Source organism: Panicum hallii, chromosome 1, assembly GCF_002211085.1.
Source record: "Panicum hallii strain FIL2 chromosome 1, PHallii_v3.1, whole genome shotgun sequence".
Taxonomy (NCBI): Eukaryota; Viridiplantae; Streptophyta; class Magnoliopsida; order Poales; family Poaceae; genus Panicum; species Panicum hallii.
Genome location: NC_038042.1, coordinates 47032879 through 47049336, shown reverse-complemented (window position 1 = coordinate 47049336; position 16458 = coordinate 47032879). Strand labels below are relative to the sequence as shown.

The 16458-nt window shown below is 47.4% G+C and overlaps 1 protein-coding gene across 1 annotated transcript; it reads right to left on the bottom strand.

Moving 5' to 3' along the window:
• Positions 1 to 13737: 13737 nt before the first annotated feature.
• Positions 13738 to 14622, bottom strand: LOC112897610. Its single transcript, XM_025965959.1, has one exon. The coding sequence runs from the start codon at positions 14620 to 14622 to the stop codon at positions 13738 to 13740; it is 885 nt and encodes a 294-aa protein (XP_025821744.1).
• Positions 14623 to 16458: the final 1836 nt, after the last annotated feature.

Here is a 16458-nt window from a genome sequence, read left to right as displayed (position 1 = left end):
GTTCAAGGAACTCAAGTGGCTCAGCATGAATCTTAAGCGGAGATGGTTTTAAGATTAGCTTTCCCGTTGCACAAGATGTACATATAAAATTAGAAGGTTTAGGAAATTTAGCAGACTTTAAATCATGACCAATGCAATTACCTGTGATTTTCCGCATCATTCCTATTCCAGGATGGCCAAGGCGTGCATGCCAAGTCTTGAATGCGTCAACATTATGAAAAATCACCTTGTACGTAACATGAGGTACAAGTTTTATGTATGTGTAGTACAATCCAGACGGAAACGAAAGTATTCTTTCCAGAATGTTAGAGCCATATTCAGAAGGTTTGGTAATGAGAAGAAATTCCTCATTATTTTCTGTATGTGTAGAAATATGTAAACCACATTTCCGAATATCTCGGAAACTCAATAAGGTACGAGTTGAATCGGGATACAATAAAGCATCCTCAATTGTAACTTGTGTACCCATAGGGAGAGTTGAAAGGATCGATGGACCAAGAGGGGGGGTGAATTGGGCCTTTTTCAATTTCTAAAATAAGATAAAGCAACCTTAACCTATGCAAAACTAGAAAGGCACCAATTCATCAACCGGATAACTAAACAACCTACACAAGCTAGATAAGATAAAAAGAGATAAAGCCTAGCAAGGTAGAGCTAACTAGTGATCCCTAAATCAAGCACATGAATGAATTGCATGAAAGATAATGCTTGAATAAGTAAAGTGGACAAGGGACAACCGGATTTTTCCCGTGGTATCGATGTGTTGGCACACACCCCTAATCCACATTGTGACACTCACAAAGAGTATTGTCACCTCCCAAGTCACCAAGACGAGGGCGCTCACTAAGAGTCTCCGTTCACCATCCCGGTGTGGTGGAGATCAAGCCACGTACACATCTCTTCTCCGGGCTTCCACAATCCTTGGCAAGCTCCGCGAGAATCACCTCGATCACCAAGATCGCCTAGGTGATGCCAATCACCAAGAGTAACAAGCTAAGGCCTTCACTTGAGCAAGAACCAATCACCAAGAATGGATGCACACAAGCTTCTCTCTACTCAAGTCCTTAATCTTGCTTCTTGAATGATTGAATGAACAAGTGTATGAAATGTTGAAGCTCAAATTGGCTCTTGACTAAAGTATGTGTGTTTGGGTGTTGCCTGGTGTCAAGAGTAGTAGAATGACCCATTGGAGGGGTATATATGGGCAGCTCACACGAATAGAGCCGTTGGAGAAAAAGCTGCCAGAAAAACTGCGTAGCGCCGGTTAATCCGACGTCCCTCCAATAGTCATCGTCGGTTTAACCGGTGAATGTAAACTGCCCCTTCTGAAAACTAGCCGTTACAGCTTGTGCAGATTAACCGTCGTTGCATCGGTTTAACCGGTGAGTGTAGCCATCCATTGATCAACTGAAATACCAAGTCACTGGACAACTGCACCGACGTCCAATTTCAAATAGCGTCGGTTTAACTGGTGAGTGTAGTTGTCCACTGATCAACTGAAAACCGAGTCTCTGGACAACTGCACCGACGTCCAATTTCAAATAACGTCGGTTTAACCGGTGTATTGACTTGTCCTGACCTGTAGACCATGTTTAACCGACGTATAGAAAACTTGAGGCGTCGGTTAATCCGGTGATAAGGATTTTTCTAATTTTGCCTTTTCTGACTTGAGTCTTGAATGAAATCCAAATATTTCTTGAGATATAAGTTAAGAACCACTTATTTGAGCTTCTAGAAACCTGAGTGACCATTGTGTGCATCCATTTTCAAATGACCATGTCCATGCTCAGGTTACTAAGCCTAAACCCCTCTTAATAGTGCGATCACTACAAAACTATAAAACCTATACTAACCTAAGTGTCCTGCTCAACCTTATGACACTTAGGACTAGAAAGATCCTTAGTCTTGACATATTATTGAGTTGAATGCCGAGATCGCCTTTTTGAATAATGAAAATTTGGGGCCTCTTTTGACATATAACCAAATGAGCGATAATGATCTATAAAGCTGCACAAACTCATTAGTCACAATAATGGTTGTCATTAATCACCGAAACATACCTTAAGGGCCTAGATGCTTACAATCTCCCCCTTTTTGGTGATTGATGACAACACAGACATAAATAACGAGAGAGCGAGAAAGATAAGGCACGAATAAACACAAGTAAACTCGAAAAGAGAGAATCAAAGAACTCAATGGCTCAAACGAAATCCATAGATATGTCTCAAAAGTTCAGCATGCTCAAATGACAAATGTACATATCCATGAACTAACACCAAATATAATACAATAAGAAACATCAAAGGTCCTGATCACGAGCTCTGTCTAGTGCTACCCTCCCCCTGACTCTCACTCCCTCTCCCCCTTTGGCATCAAAGCCCAAAAAGGATAGCTACTGATCTGGCTGACGAGGGACGGCGAGGAAGCGATCCGGGTCATCATCATCGTCGTCGTCAGACGGAGGATCCTCGGTGACGGAAGGGAGCTGCTGATCTGAGCTGCCGGCAGGTGCTGAGCTGACTGGAGGTGTAGCTGTCGTCGAGGCTCTGGTGCTAGCACTGCCGGGGAGAGGATCCGTGGAGGTAGTAGCCGGCTCAGCAGAGGATGTGTCAACATCTGAAGTAGTAAGAGCTGATGCTGCCGGCTGTGACGACTGCTGAACTAAGGACACCTCTCCGCCTCCCCCTGAAGGTAGTGGCTGTGGTACGACGGGGAGGCCAACTGACTGCACTGCTGAAGGTGACTCCTGGAAGAGTGAGGTCGCAGGCAGTGGAGAGAAGAGAGGACGACTCGCAGACCCAAGTAATGCTGACAATGAGAACATGATCTCCGGGGTCGCGGAAGAGGCTGGAGCAGTGGAGGCCGGAGCTGGTGTAACTGCAAGTGGTGGTGCTCCAGCACTCTGAAGGCCTGTCTGTCCTGGCTGCTGTGGGGCGAGTCCGGTGTGAGAATATAGCTGTGAAATCATCCCGAACATGGCCATCATGCCCTGCTGCATCTGCTGAAACTGAGCGTCTGTCCTCTGAGATACTCGGTCAATGAGGCCGACAAAACGCTCCTCTGTAGCAGCTCGCTCTCGGGCGGCCTCCCTCTGAATCTCTGCAAGCTGGGCCTCATGGGCTCTCCTGGCCTCCTCCTGAGCACGGCGATCCTCCCTCTGCTGTGTGACCAGCTGCTGCAAAAGTGCGGTGAGCTCAGACGGCTGAGACACCTGTGACTCTGAGACAGTAGCAGCAGCAGCTGTCACTGGAGCTGGCTCTCCGGAACCTCCTGCCTCGTGATCATGACTCGCTGGAGCAGGTGCAGGGAAGTACTCCTCGTCCTCGGAGGAGTCTGACTCTAGGTCTGACCAATGAATCTCATCATCTCCTCCGGGAAGCTGTGCCTCTGCAGCTAGTAACGCCTCATCCTCCTGAGCCACTCGGGCCTGTACCTCGGGTGACAGCCGTGCCATGGCAGCTCGATCTGCCTGTCTGCCTCTCCTCCTGTCAGAGGGTGCTGTCGGGCGGTAGACGGGGAACCAGGGAACCTCGTCCTGTCTGTAGACTGCACTGATGGGTGACTCAGCTGGCACTATCATAGAGCAAATTAAATTGATCCAGTGAGCATAAGGAAACTGACGCACGACCCCCATCCCATCAGTGATGACATCCTCAATCTCAGCCAAGATAAAGTCAACTATGTCAAATGGCTCATGGGTGAGTATGTGAAGAAGTAGCAGCTGCTGCAGACCTGTGAACCCCTCTGGGTAGCCACTCCTCGGGAGCAACGTCCTCCGGAGTGCCATGTGAACAGCGTATGCCTCGGGGGTCAGCAGACTGGGGACTCTGGCGTAAGAAGCTGGAAAGGGCTGGCGGAAGCACTGTGAGATCGCCTCGTGTGAAGGTGCAATCCCGCCAATCATGGCCCTGCGAGGTGGATCTGCATCACCATATACCATCTCGTGCAGAGAGACGTCAACAAGGTCAACTCCAAGGATCCCAGCGAGAGTCGCTCTGGACAAACCAAACACCTGCCCCCCAAACATGAAGTGAACAGCTCTGCGCTCTGGGGCAATCCATGCTGTGGCGTAAAAGACTCTGACCCAGTCCTCAATATATCCGTTCCTCTCAATCGAGAGCAACCTGGGCAGACCCCTGAAGTGATCAAAGTGTTCCCTGACATCGGCTCCCCCTGCAGCTGTCCTCAGTGAAACCCAGTCTAGTACTCTGCGAGGAAAGATCCTGTGGCCCCGCCTCTGATAGGTCTCGTAGAAACTGGCCTGAAGGAGCGTCCAGAATCTGCGATCAACCCTGCTGTCCCGTGTCACCGGGAACCACTCCTCCTCCTGTACACTCCACCTGAGCCTCTTGACCTTCGCCGCATTGGCCTTGGTCAAGTTCTGGAGCAGCACACCTGGCTCCAGACGCACGACAGTGTCCATGCGGAACACTGCGCGCTCGGCCGCTAGGGCCTCGGCTCGTCGAGCTGCTGCTGCTGCGGTGGACCTGCGAGGCTCCTGAGGCTGGTGGCCTCCTCGCGTCCTAGGTCCGGTGCGACGCTCGGTCGCAGGTGAAGTCTCCTCTGCGGGGGACGTCTGCCGGGTGCGGCCAGAACGTCGTAGAGCTGGTGACTGCTGTGTATCCTGCCCCTGAGACTGCTCAGACTGCTCTGTCTCTGAATCTGAATCGGACTCTGCCGCTGAGAGTGACTGCGCTGACTCTGCTGCTGCTGCTGCGGCTCTGGTGGCCCTGGCTCCTCTGACTCGGCCCATCCCTCTGCCTCTGTCTCTGCCCCTTGCTGGCGTGTCCCTGATAGCGAACGGACGAGCACGGCCTGACGCCTGCTCCTCGGCGGCCTTAGCCACCATCTCGGCCCTCTCGGCCTCTCTCGCTGCGCGAGTCCGCTTGCGAGCGGGCTCCTCGACCACGATCTCCTTCCCCTTCCTCTTGTCACGACCCATCACTACTCTAGAAGTAACAAGGATGCGGCGACGCGGTGACGTGCAGGCGACACAGGATGCACGGCCGGCACAGTGGCGTACGGGCGTTGCTGCGGCGATGCCGGTGAGTGTGAGCGGTGGATGGCGGTGTCCACTGGCGGTAATGCGACGACGGCGGCGCAACGAGTGCGGGAATGCGCGGGTGGCGGCGCAGCAAGCGGCGGCGCGACGAGCGGCTGAGCGACGGCGGCCGGCGCGGGAATGCGGCGGGCGGCGGTGCAGAGAGCGGTGGAGCAAGGCGGCAAGCGGGCGGCGCACGGCGCGGAGGGTGTGTAGGTGCGGCGGCGGATGATGCGGACGGTGGACGGCGGCGAACGGCGGCGCGGGAACGGGAGCGGCAGTAGGTGAACGGGCGGCAAAAACACAAGCGGGAGTGAAGTCGTGACCGGTCAAGAGAGAAATATGACATGTGGATCCCGCAGAATTTCTTATCGCCGGTTGATCCGACGCTTAGGTTTTGAGCACCGGTTGATTGCGTCGGTGTAGTTTACCAGAAACTTTGCCAAATCTGCATCAGTACGCCGGTTGAACCGATGATCTGAAAAGTGAACTCGTCGGTTGAACGATGCAAATATCAGTTGATTTTCAGGTCAAAATTGTGTTCTGTTCATCGGTTGATCTGATGCTGCAAACTTTGTATACGCCGGTTGAACGCCTGAAATGACTGAGCTATGGCTGACACTTAGTAACGCCGGTTAAACCGATGGGTATAAATCCATTGAACGTCGGTTTAACCGGTGAACCCAAAAACCCTCTCTCAGCTCACTTTTCTATGCTAAGTTCAATGAACTTACAAGATTCAACTAAACTCAAGTTAATAGACTTGCATAGGTGACTTTACCCCTCAAAATAGGATAGCTTAATAACTTAAATAGTTTTTCTTTTCAAAATCAAGGATAAGTCGCAAGAGAGACAAAGCGCCAAATTAAAATGTATGAGCCATGTCATAGGAATATTGAAGGAGGAAAGCTTCAAACTCACCATGACATTGCTCACCAGGCAATAACGCACCTAACACTTTACTCTTTTCACTTCTCATGAATTAAGATCTTGCATGTAAAACAAGTCTCATCTTCATCAAGTGATCTCCTTTGTGACCCTTACGCATGCAATGATAATGCAAACTACAACCATATGCAAAGGAAAGGTAGACATGAAGTGCACAACTATATGACAAGAAATGCATAGCGAGAATTTAAGATCTACTTGTCAAGTTTGATCCCACGGAAAGCTTCATCATGATGGGCCTTTCTACAAGCCTAGAGGAAAACAAGTGGACCACCACCTCTAGCTAAACCCTTGCTCATCACTATCTTACCATGGTTAGACAAGTGTCCTATATGTATGCATCTTTCTATATGACATGGCAACTTACATGACGTTTGCCGCATCTAACACATTTAGCTCATTTCTTAGCCTAACAAAGGTACTCTCGTCTAAAGGTTTTGTGAAAATGTCCGCCAATTGCTCCTCGGATCTCACACCTTGAAGGGAAATATCCCCCTTGGCTTCGTGATCACGCAAGAAGTGATGGCGAATATCAATGTGCTTTGTGCGAGAGTGTTGAACCGGATTCTTGGCAATTTTTACGGCACTTTCATTGTCACAAAGGAGTGGTATTCTTCCCAGTTTCACACCAAAGTCCAAAAGGGTTTGCTTCATATATAGAATTTGGGCACAACATGCACCGGCTGCTATATATTCCGCTTCCGCGGTGGACAAAGCCACGGAATTTTGCTTCTTACTCGACCAAGAAAATAGAGAACGCCCAAGCAAGTGGCAACCCCCGGAGGTACTCTTGCGATCGACACGGCTTCCAGCAAAATCCGAATCCGAGTATCCCAAGAGATCTAAGCTAGCACCTTTGGGGTACCACAAGCCTATGCTAGGGGTGTGCTTGAGATACCGAAGGATCCTATTCACAGCCGAAAGATGTGATTCCTTAGGGTTAGCTTGAAAACGGGCACACAAGCACACACTAAACATTATATCGGGCCTAGATGCGGTAAGGTAAAGCAAAGACCCTATCATTGAACGATAGAGGGATTGATCAACAGGTTTACCGTCCACATCCAAGTCGAGATGCCCATTTGTAGCCATAGGAGTCTTAATTGGCTTACATTCATCCATCTTGAACTTCTTCAAGATATCTCTAGTATATTTTTCTTGATAGATGAATGTCCCTTCCCTCATTTGTTTGACTTGAAAACCAAGGAAGAAAGTCAATTCACCAATAATGGACATCTCGAATTTCCTAGACATCATGGTAGCAAACTCATGGCTTAGTAAATCATTAGTTGAGCCAAAGATAATATCGTCAACATAAATTTGACAAATGAAAAGGTCCCCGTTGACGTCTTTTGTGAACAAAGTGGTGTCCACCCTCCCGATCTTGAAACCTTGCATGATTAGGAAGTCACGAAGCCTCTCATACCAAGCCCTTGGAGCTTGTTTGAGTCCATAGAGTGCCTTGTGCAACCTATAAACATGGTTAGGATTCCTCGGATCTTCAAACCCGGGAGGTTGCTCAACATAAACAAGTTCGTTAATAAAGCCATTTAAGAAAGCACTTTTCACATCCATTTGATATAACTTAATATTATGATGTGAAGAGTAAGCAAGAAGAATGCGGATAGCTTCAAGTCTTGCGACCGGAGCAAAAGTTTCACCAAAATCCAAACCTTCGACTTGAGAAAACCCTTTTGCCACAAGTCTTGCTTTGTTGCGTACCACCACCCCATGTTCATCTTGCTTGTTTCGAAAGACCCACTTTGTGCCGATAATGTTCTTGTCTTTCGGAGGAGCTTCGAGGACCCATACTTCATTGCGGGTGAAATTGTTCAACTCTTCTTGCATGGCCATCACCCAATCCGAGTTCTCAAGTGCTTCCTCTATGCTAGTGGGTTCAATACAAGAAACAAACGAGTGATGTTCGCAAAATGAAGCATACTTAGAGTGAGTTCTTACTCCTTTGAAAGGACTACCAATGATTTGACCGATTGGATGATCCTTGGAGATGCGACCATGCTTTACTAGCGGTATTTGCGTGGATGCTTGTTGGGGTGGATCATGAGTGACTTGTGCTTGTGGTGGAACATTTTGCTCTTCTTGTTCTTGGATTTGGGGTGTTGGCGTTGACACATTTTCTTGAGGTAGTGGATCAATTTTATCTTGATCTTCATTCACTTGGGGTGCCGTGGAGGTGTTTGGCAAAGATGAGGAAGTTCCTCCCCCTTGATCATTGTCTTCATGCACCTCTTCCGGCTTGATATCCCCAATGGACATCTTCTTTAAGGCTTCTTCAATCTCTTCATCCCCTACATTTTCATAGCCAACAACCTCCTCTTGGGAGCCATTAGATTCATCAAACTCCACATCACATGTTTCTTCAACTAACCCGGAGGTTTGATTGAATACTCTATATGCTTTGGAGTTTGATGCATAACCAAGAAAGAAACCTTCATCACATCTACTTTCAAACTTACCGAGCCTTTTCTTCTTATAAATGAAGCATTTGCAACCAAAGACCCGAAAGTATGATATATTTGGTTTCTTCCCGGTGATGAGCTCATATGGAGTTTTCTTGAGGAGTCGGTGAGGATACACACGGTTGGATGCATGACACGCCGTATTGATTGCTTCCGCCCAAAACTTCTCGGACGTGCCATAATCATCCAACATTGCTCTTGCTAGGGTGATGAGTGTCTTGTTCTTTCTTTCCACCACTCCATTTTGCTGAGGCGTGTAGGTGGCGGAAAACTCATGTTTGACTCCTTCTTCATCGCACCATTCTTCATTCTTCATGTTTTTGAACTCGGTGCCGTTGTCACTCCGAATCTTCACGATTGGGGAATTATATTCCCTTTGAGATTTTCTTGCAAATGTCTTGAAAATTTCCGGAGTTTCACCCTTATCGCCTAGAAACATGACCCAAGTGTAACGTGAAAAATCATCAACGATTACTAGGCAATAGAGGTTACCACCAATGCTCTTGTATGAAGTTGGACCAAAGAGATCCATGTGTAGTAGCTCGAGCGGCTTGGAGGTAGACAACATCATCTTGATAGGATGATGAGTTGCAACTTGCTTCCCGGCTTGACATGCTTTGCATAGCTTGTTCTTGTCAAAAGTGACGTCCTTTATGCCGGTGATCATCCCTCTCTTGTGGGCTTTCTTGAGGTTGCTCATGCCAATATGAGCAATTCTTCTATGCCAAAGCCACCCAAGAGACGACTTGGTGAAGAGGCAAGTCATGGTGCTTGTTTGCTTTGAAGAGAAATCCACCAAATAGATATTGCCATGCCTAAACCCCATGAATACCAATGACTTGTCTTTTTCATGAGTCACTACAACACCATTCTTGTCAAAGGCACACGTTAGTCCAAGATCACACAATTGTGCAATAGAAATGAGGTTAAAATTAAGTGCTTCTACAAACAAAACATTTGAGATAGATAAATCTTTTGTAATTGCAATTCTACCCAAACCTAAGACTTTCCCCTTTGAGTTATCACCATAGGTGACATGTTAATGATCGCCGGGGTCTTCAAGTGAGGTGAACATGCTATCATTGCCGGTCATATGTTGAGAGCAACCGCTATCAAGTACCCAATGTTTTCCACCGGCTTTGTAGTTCACCTACACATATGAGAATTTATTTTTGAGTTTTCGTAACCCAAACAAGCTTTGGGCCTTGCACATGTGTGACAAGAGCTTTTGGGACCCAAAGTTGCTTGGGGAGCTTTTTCTTCGACTCCTTAGCAATCTTGCCAATGAACTTGGCCTTCACCTTGCCCTTCACTTTACTCAAGAGAAAATGATTATTTTGAAACATTGATGAGTAATTCTTGGGTAATTTAGGAAGAGGACGTGATGGTAAAGTGCACTCCCTAGTGTGGTGCCCGGTGACTTGGCAATGTTGGCAATATGAGCCAACTTCCTTGATGAAGCTTGTCTTGATCTCCGGAGAAGGAGTTGTAGCCATGTTTGGCTCCGGAAATGAACCAAGACCTCTCTTACCATAGTCACGGGCATTGTTAAAGAGAATCTCCTTGTGGATGTATTCTCCCCTTGAGAGTTTCTCCACACTACTCTTGAGACTTGCCACTTGATCCATCAATTCCTTTTCCCTAGAGGAGGCAAGCTTGGGCACAACATTAGTGGCATATGCATCAATGAGTAGGTCATCACATGAAGTAGAAGCATTGACCTTTTCATGAACAACTTTTTCAAGACTTGGGTCAATTACTTCATAAGCAAATTCAAGTTCTTGATACTTGTGAGCCAACTCCCTATGCTCTTGTTTGAGCTTTTTGTGGCTCTCTTCAACTTGCTTAGCAAGTACAAGTGACTCATTGTGCTTTTTGAGCAAGTCATTGTACTTACTAAGTAAGTCGGAGTGGGCAAGCTCTAACTTGGCATGAGTGCTCTCAAGAATTTTGACTTTGCCTTTTTCCCTCTTGATGACGGATGTATACTCATTGATGAGGTTAGTGAATTCATTAGGATCAAGCTCTTCATCACTATCATCTTCACTATCCACCTCACATACCTTGGTGTTACCTTTTGCCATGAGGCACATAGGAGGCGGTGGTAGAGGTGGTTCTTCATTGGTGAGGGCGATAGTGACAACGTCTTCTTCATCACTTGAGTCTTCGCTTGATGAGACATCGGTCACCCACTCTTGTTTCTCCATCAAGAAACTCTTCTTGGTGTGCCCTTTCTTCTTTGGGAAGAGCTTGGTCTTCTTGTAATGGGTCTTTTTCTTCCCAAATCTCTTGTTTTTGTTCTTTCTCTCCTCTTCTTCATCATCGCTTGAATCATGGCGATGCTTATTCTTGTTGTCCTTGCTTCTTTTGTCCGGCTTGGGGCAATTTGGACGGATGTGTCCTTTTTCGCCACAATTGTAGCAAATCTTGTTCTTGACATCCATTGGCCGGAACATTCCCTTCTTGGAGTCAAAGTTGAAGCCCTTCTTATTGATCTTCTTATTCAAGCGTGTGAACTTTCTCATCATGAGAGCAAGTTCTCCATCATCTTCAACATCGGATGAGCTCTCATGATGATCATCTTCTTCATTGCTTGAGCTTGAGTCTTGTTTGACCATCTTGAGCTTGCGGGATTTGTTTGTCTTGGTCTTTAGAGCAATTGACTTGCTTGATGTTGGCTCTTCGGACATACCAAGAATGCTCATTTCATGAGCGCGAATTTCGCCCACAAGTTCTCCTACTTCCATTGTGGCGAGATCCTCCTTTTGAAGCATAGCATTGATAATGTTGTACTTGGGCTTCGGGAGTAGCATTAGGATCTTGCGATTGATGGATGCACTGTCAATTTTGGATATTTCAAGTGCATTAATATCCTTGACAATGACATTCAAGCGAGAATACATATCATTGCAATTTTCATGAGCTAGCATTTTGAATGAATCATACTTAGCTCTAAACAAGTGATATTTTTGCTCACGAACTTTGGTGGAACCTTCATGTATCTCAATGAGCTCCTTCCAAATATCACTTGCTAGGTCCATGCCATTTACTCTAGCAAAGACCTCCTCACTAATAGCTTCGAAAATTGCATTTCTAGCTCTAGCATTCCATTTTAATTGATCGGGGGTGGGATCTCCGGTGAACCCGACTTTAGTTGCCAACCATACTTCGGGGGCAATCGCATCAAGGTATGCGGCCATGCGAACTTTCCAATAGGCAAAGTTCTTGCCCTCGAAGTGAGGCGGCGAACCACCCATCTTGGCCATAGCTCTAGGCGGTGAAGCCTAATGATCCAAATGAGCAACGAGGCTCTGATACCAATTGAAAGGATCGATGGACCAAGAGGGGGGGTGAATTGGGCCTTTTTCAATTTCTAAAACAAGATAAAGCAACTTTAACCTATGCAAAACTAGAAAGGCACCAATTCACCAACCGGATAACTAAACAACCTACACAAGCTAGATAAGATAAAAAGAGATAAAGCCTAACAAGGTAGAGCTAACTAGTGATCCCTAAATCAAGCACATGAATGAATTGCATGAAAGATAATGCTTGAATAAGTAAAGTGGACAAGGGACAACCGGATTTTTCCCGTGGTATCGATGTGTTGGCACACACCCCTAATCCACGTTGTGACACTCACAAAGAGTATTGTCACCTCCCAAGTCACCAAGACGAGGGCGCTCACTAAGAGTCTCCGTTCACCATCCCGGTGTGGTGGAGATCAAGCCACGTACACATCTCTTCTCCGGGCTTCCACAATCCTTGGCAAGCTCCGCGAGAATCACCTCGATCACCAAGATCGCCTAGGTGATGCCAATCACCAAGAGTAACAAGCTAAGGCCTTCACTTGAGCAAGAACCAATCACCAAGAATGGATGCACACAAGCTTCTCTCTAATCAAGTACTTAATCTTGCTTCTTGAATGATTGAATGAACAAGTGTATGAAATGTTGAAGCTCAAATAGGCTCTTGACTAAAGTATGTGTGTTTGGGTGTTGCCTGGTGTCAAGAGTAGTAGAATGACCCATTGGAGGGGTATATATGGGCAGCTCACACGAATAGAGCCGTTGGAGAAAAAGCTGCCAGAAAAACTGCGTAGCGCCGGTTAATCCGACGTCCCTCCAATAGTCATCGTCGGTTTAACCGGTGAATGTAAACTGCCTCTTCTGAAAACTAGCCGTTACAGCTTGGGCAGATTAACCGTCGTTGCATCGGTTTAACCGGTGAGTGTAGCCATCCATTGATCAACTGAAATACCAAGTCACTGGACAACTGCACCGACGTCCAATTTCAAATAGCTTCGGTTTAACCGGTGAGTGTAGTTGTCCACTGATCAACTGAAAACCGAGTCTCTGGACAACTGCACCGACGTCCAATTTCAAATAACGTCGGTTTAACCGGTGTATTGACTTGTCCTGACCTGTAGACCATGTTTAACCGACGTATAGAAAACTTGAGGCGTCGGTTAATCCGGTGATAAGGATTTTTCTAATTTTGCCTTTTCTGACTTGAGTCTTGAATGAAATCCAAATATTTCTTGAGATATAAGTTAAGAACCACTTATTTGAGCTTCTAGAAACCTGAGTGACCATTGTGTGCATCCATTTTCAAATGACCATGTCCATGCTCAGGTTACTAAGCCTAAACCCCTCTTAATAGTGCGATCACTACAAAACTATAAAACCTATACTAACCTAAGTGTCCTGCTCAACCTTATGACACTTAGAACTAGAAAGATCCTTAGTCTTGACATATTATTGAGTTGAATGCCGAGATCGCCTTTTTGAATAATGAAAATTTGGGGCCTCTTTTGACATATAACCAAATGAGCGATAATGATCTATAAAGCTGCACAAACTCATTAGTCACAATAATGGTTGTCATTAATCACCGAAACATACCTTAAAGGCCTAGATGCTTACAAGTGGCTCGTCCAGAACCAACTATTGTTGCATCGCGTCCAACGATTGTCAAAACATTTCCTGTTCTCTTAGTGAGAGTTTGGAAATATTTTGTCTCCCTAATAATAGAGTTAGTGGTACAACTATCTACTAAGCATAATTCTTCCTCCATCGGATTGACTCCCGCAAATCTAGATAATTAAAGAATTATAAGAACTCAATTAATTATACATAGAATTACATACATAATAATACGACAGAGTATGAAGTGTACACACACTTATAGTCGATGTCTCGAGACTTATTACAATACATATGTCCCATACACACACAGAGACAATAGAGAGCAGATTTCTTATGGATCCTAGTTGAGGTCTCCAAAGACGTCATCCAAACTATAGTCTACGATGACGTTGTCTATGTCCATAGGCTCAGTGTAGGTCAGGAGTGGAAGGTTGGAAGTGCATGGTTCCTTTTGACTCATGCTTGGACTTCCAATATCAGCCTTCAAGTTGGATGGAGTGGCGAAGTGAGCTTCGTACTCCTGTCCTTCTGCAGCCTTGCCTTTGAGAGCTTGCTGGTACAGAGCCACTAAGTGGCGAGGAGTGCGACACTTGTTGGTGGAATGGTTGTAGCATCCACACTTCTTACACTTCTCATCCTTGGAAGTAGTAGTATCTTTCCTCAGAGCCTTTGTGTTTTTCTTACCCTTACGCTTGTTGCGTCTGCGCTTCTTTGAATTATCAGAAAACTTGGAATGGTTTTTGAAGCCATTCCCTTTCTTCTCATCTTTCATAGCATGATGTATTTCAGGCATAGGGGCAGCCCCAACATGACGTTGCTTATGATTTTTCATCGTAAGCTCATCGTGCTTTTCTGCCTGAAGCAGATCATGTATGAGTTCAGAGTAAGTCTGATAATTGCGAGCATGGTATTGATGTTGCAAGACCCTATCAGATGGGAGCATAGTTTGGAGTGTCTTTTCAATCTTATCCGCATCTGAAGGTTCCTTGCCACAAAAACGCAAACGAGCACAGATTTTATGAATAGCATGGTTGTAATCACCTATGGACTTGTAGTCCTGGAGACGAATATGAGTCCAGTCATGATTCGCCTCAGGTAAGATTACAGTCTTCTGTTGCTCGTACCCGTCTTTAAGGGATAACCATAGTACATTTGGCTCTTCTTCCATCACGTATTCTGCTTTCAGATCAGGATGGAGGTGATGCCTGAGAATGTACAATGCCATCATGCAGTGGCTCAGTCCTCTCTGCAGGAGGTAGCAATGCACTCAGAATGTTCTTTGAGGCAAGGCTGATCTTGATATCCAGCGCCCAAGTAGGATAGTTATGTCCATCGAGAGCGAGTTCTTCAAACTCTTTGGCCATTGATCCTACACAAGTAACCAGAGATTTTCTGTTTAGGAAATCATCATGGGTGTGTTGTAGTATGTGTAGTAGCACAAGATATTGTATGCTTGCTCGTATTGAGTTGTAAGAAATAACCCAATTGAGATGAATAATATGCCATTTTGCATGAAATAACGATAATTTAAGATCTCAATTGCAAATAATGCAAGAGGTCAAAAATCGTCATGGCAAGGTTAATGATGCAGCTTATATAGTATTCAGAAAAATTAAGAACACATGATAACTTAATTTTATGAATAATGTGGCATCAATTGTGTAAGGACTAAATAAATTTATATTCTTGCTCGTATTAAATCACTTGGATTTAATTAAGATGAATTAAATTTGTGAATATACATTTGAAGGAATGCAAAGAAAACATATGTCAATATATGGAATATTGTAGAAAATATTCATTGACATATTTTCCAAGTTATAAAACCTTGGAAAATTCCTAACACAAGATGCTACTTGAAAAGTCATAAGCTGAGGATTAAAATTAACATTTAAATCCCTAAACATCATCAACTCTAATTACTGGAAATTAGAAAAATTAAATAACAAATGTAGCTAGGTTCTGCTATGCAGCCCATGCGCGAATGTCGGCCCAGCACGCGCGGCGGCCCAACGCCCCGTGGCGTACGGCGGGCGGTCGGCCCAGCGCGCACGGCGGCCTGACCTGCGCGCGCGGCCCATAGGCGCGCGCGGCCAGCGGCGGCCCGCAGGCGCGCGCGGTGGCCCATGCGGTGAAAAACCGCCGTATAAGAAACCGAGCAGTTAGGGTTGGGAACCCTAACCGCCCACCCCATCCACCACCAGCCGCCGCACCAGTTGGGCATGTGCTGCCGCGCCGCCGAGCATTCGCCGCCACGCCGGCCGGGGGCCGCGCCGCCCAGGGGTGGCGCACTGCGCCGCCGCGCCGCGCGGGGCCGTGCCGCGCAGGGCCGCGCCGCCCGGGGGACGTTCCGCCCGGGGGGGTCAGAGGCGGCGACGAGGGGGTGAGCGCTCGCGCTCGCGACCGGCATCCACCTCGGGTGGATGTGCTGTCTTGGCCCACGAGCCCGTCTGGCGAGGACGGGGGGAAAGATGGTGCGCCAAGCGGCGGACCATGCGGTTGCCGCTTGGGCTGAGCGAAGGCGGCGGAGATGCGGTGCCCGAGGGCCTGGCTTCGTCGGAAGGGCGCGTCGAGGGTGGACTGCGGGTCCGCGTCGCCGGTGGTGGCCAATCCGGTAGCACGTGGCGGCGGTTCCGATGGAGGAGCCGCGGTCCGGGCCGGGCACGGCCCCCATCCATGGAGGGGACAGTAGCGGAGTGGGCGGAGCGGTTGCGGCGTCTCCGAAGCCCGCAACCGCTCGGCCACCCGCTCAGGCAACGGTGAAGGCGGGCAAGCCCACCCATCCCCACGGGTCGGCAGAGGCCGGTGCTGTGGCGCCGGCGCAGGTGGTGTAGGGCCCGGGTCCGCCACCGCCTGTGGAGAAGCTGCCGGTGGTGCGGCGCTAGGGCCCGCACCCGGGTCACCGCCTGTCCGCCGGAGTTGCTCTGGGTCAAGGGTGACCCGAGCATCACTTCGTCGAAGCCTGTGGGCAAGACGACGGCGGCGGGCAGTGCGAGCGCGTAGCAGGCGATGGCCGGGGTTTTCAACACCACGCCGGTGATGATGGCCGTCGTTTATGAAG

What these genes read in the sequence shown, in the direction of transcription:
- LOC112897610 (XM_025965959.1), bottom strand. Translation starts at nt 14,622, where the DNA reads ATGGCATTGTACATTCTCAGGCATCACCTCCATCCTGATCTGAAAGCA.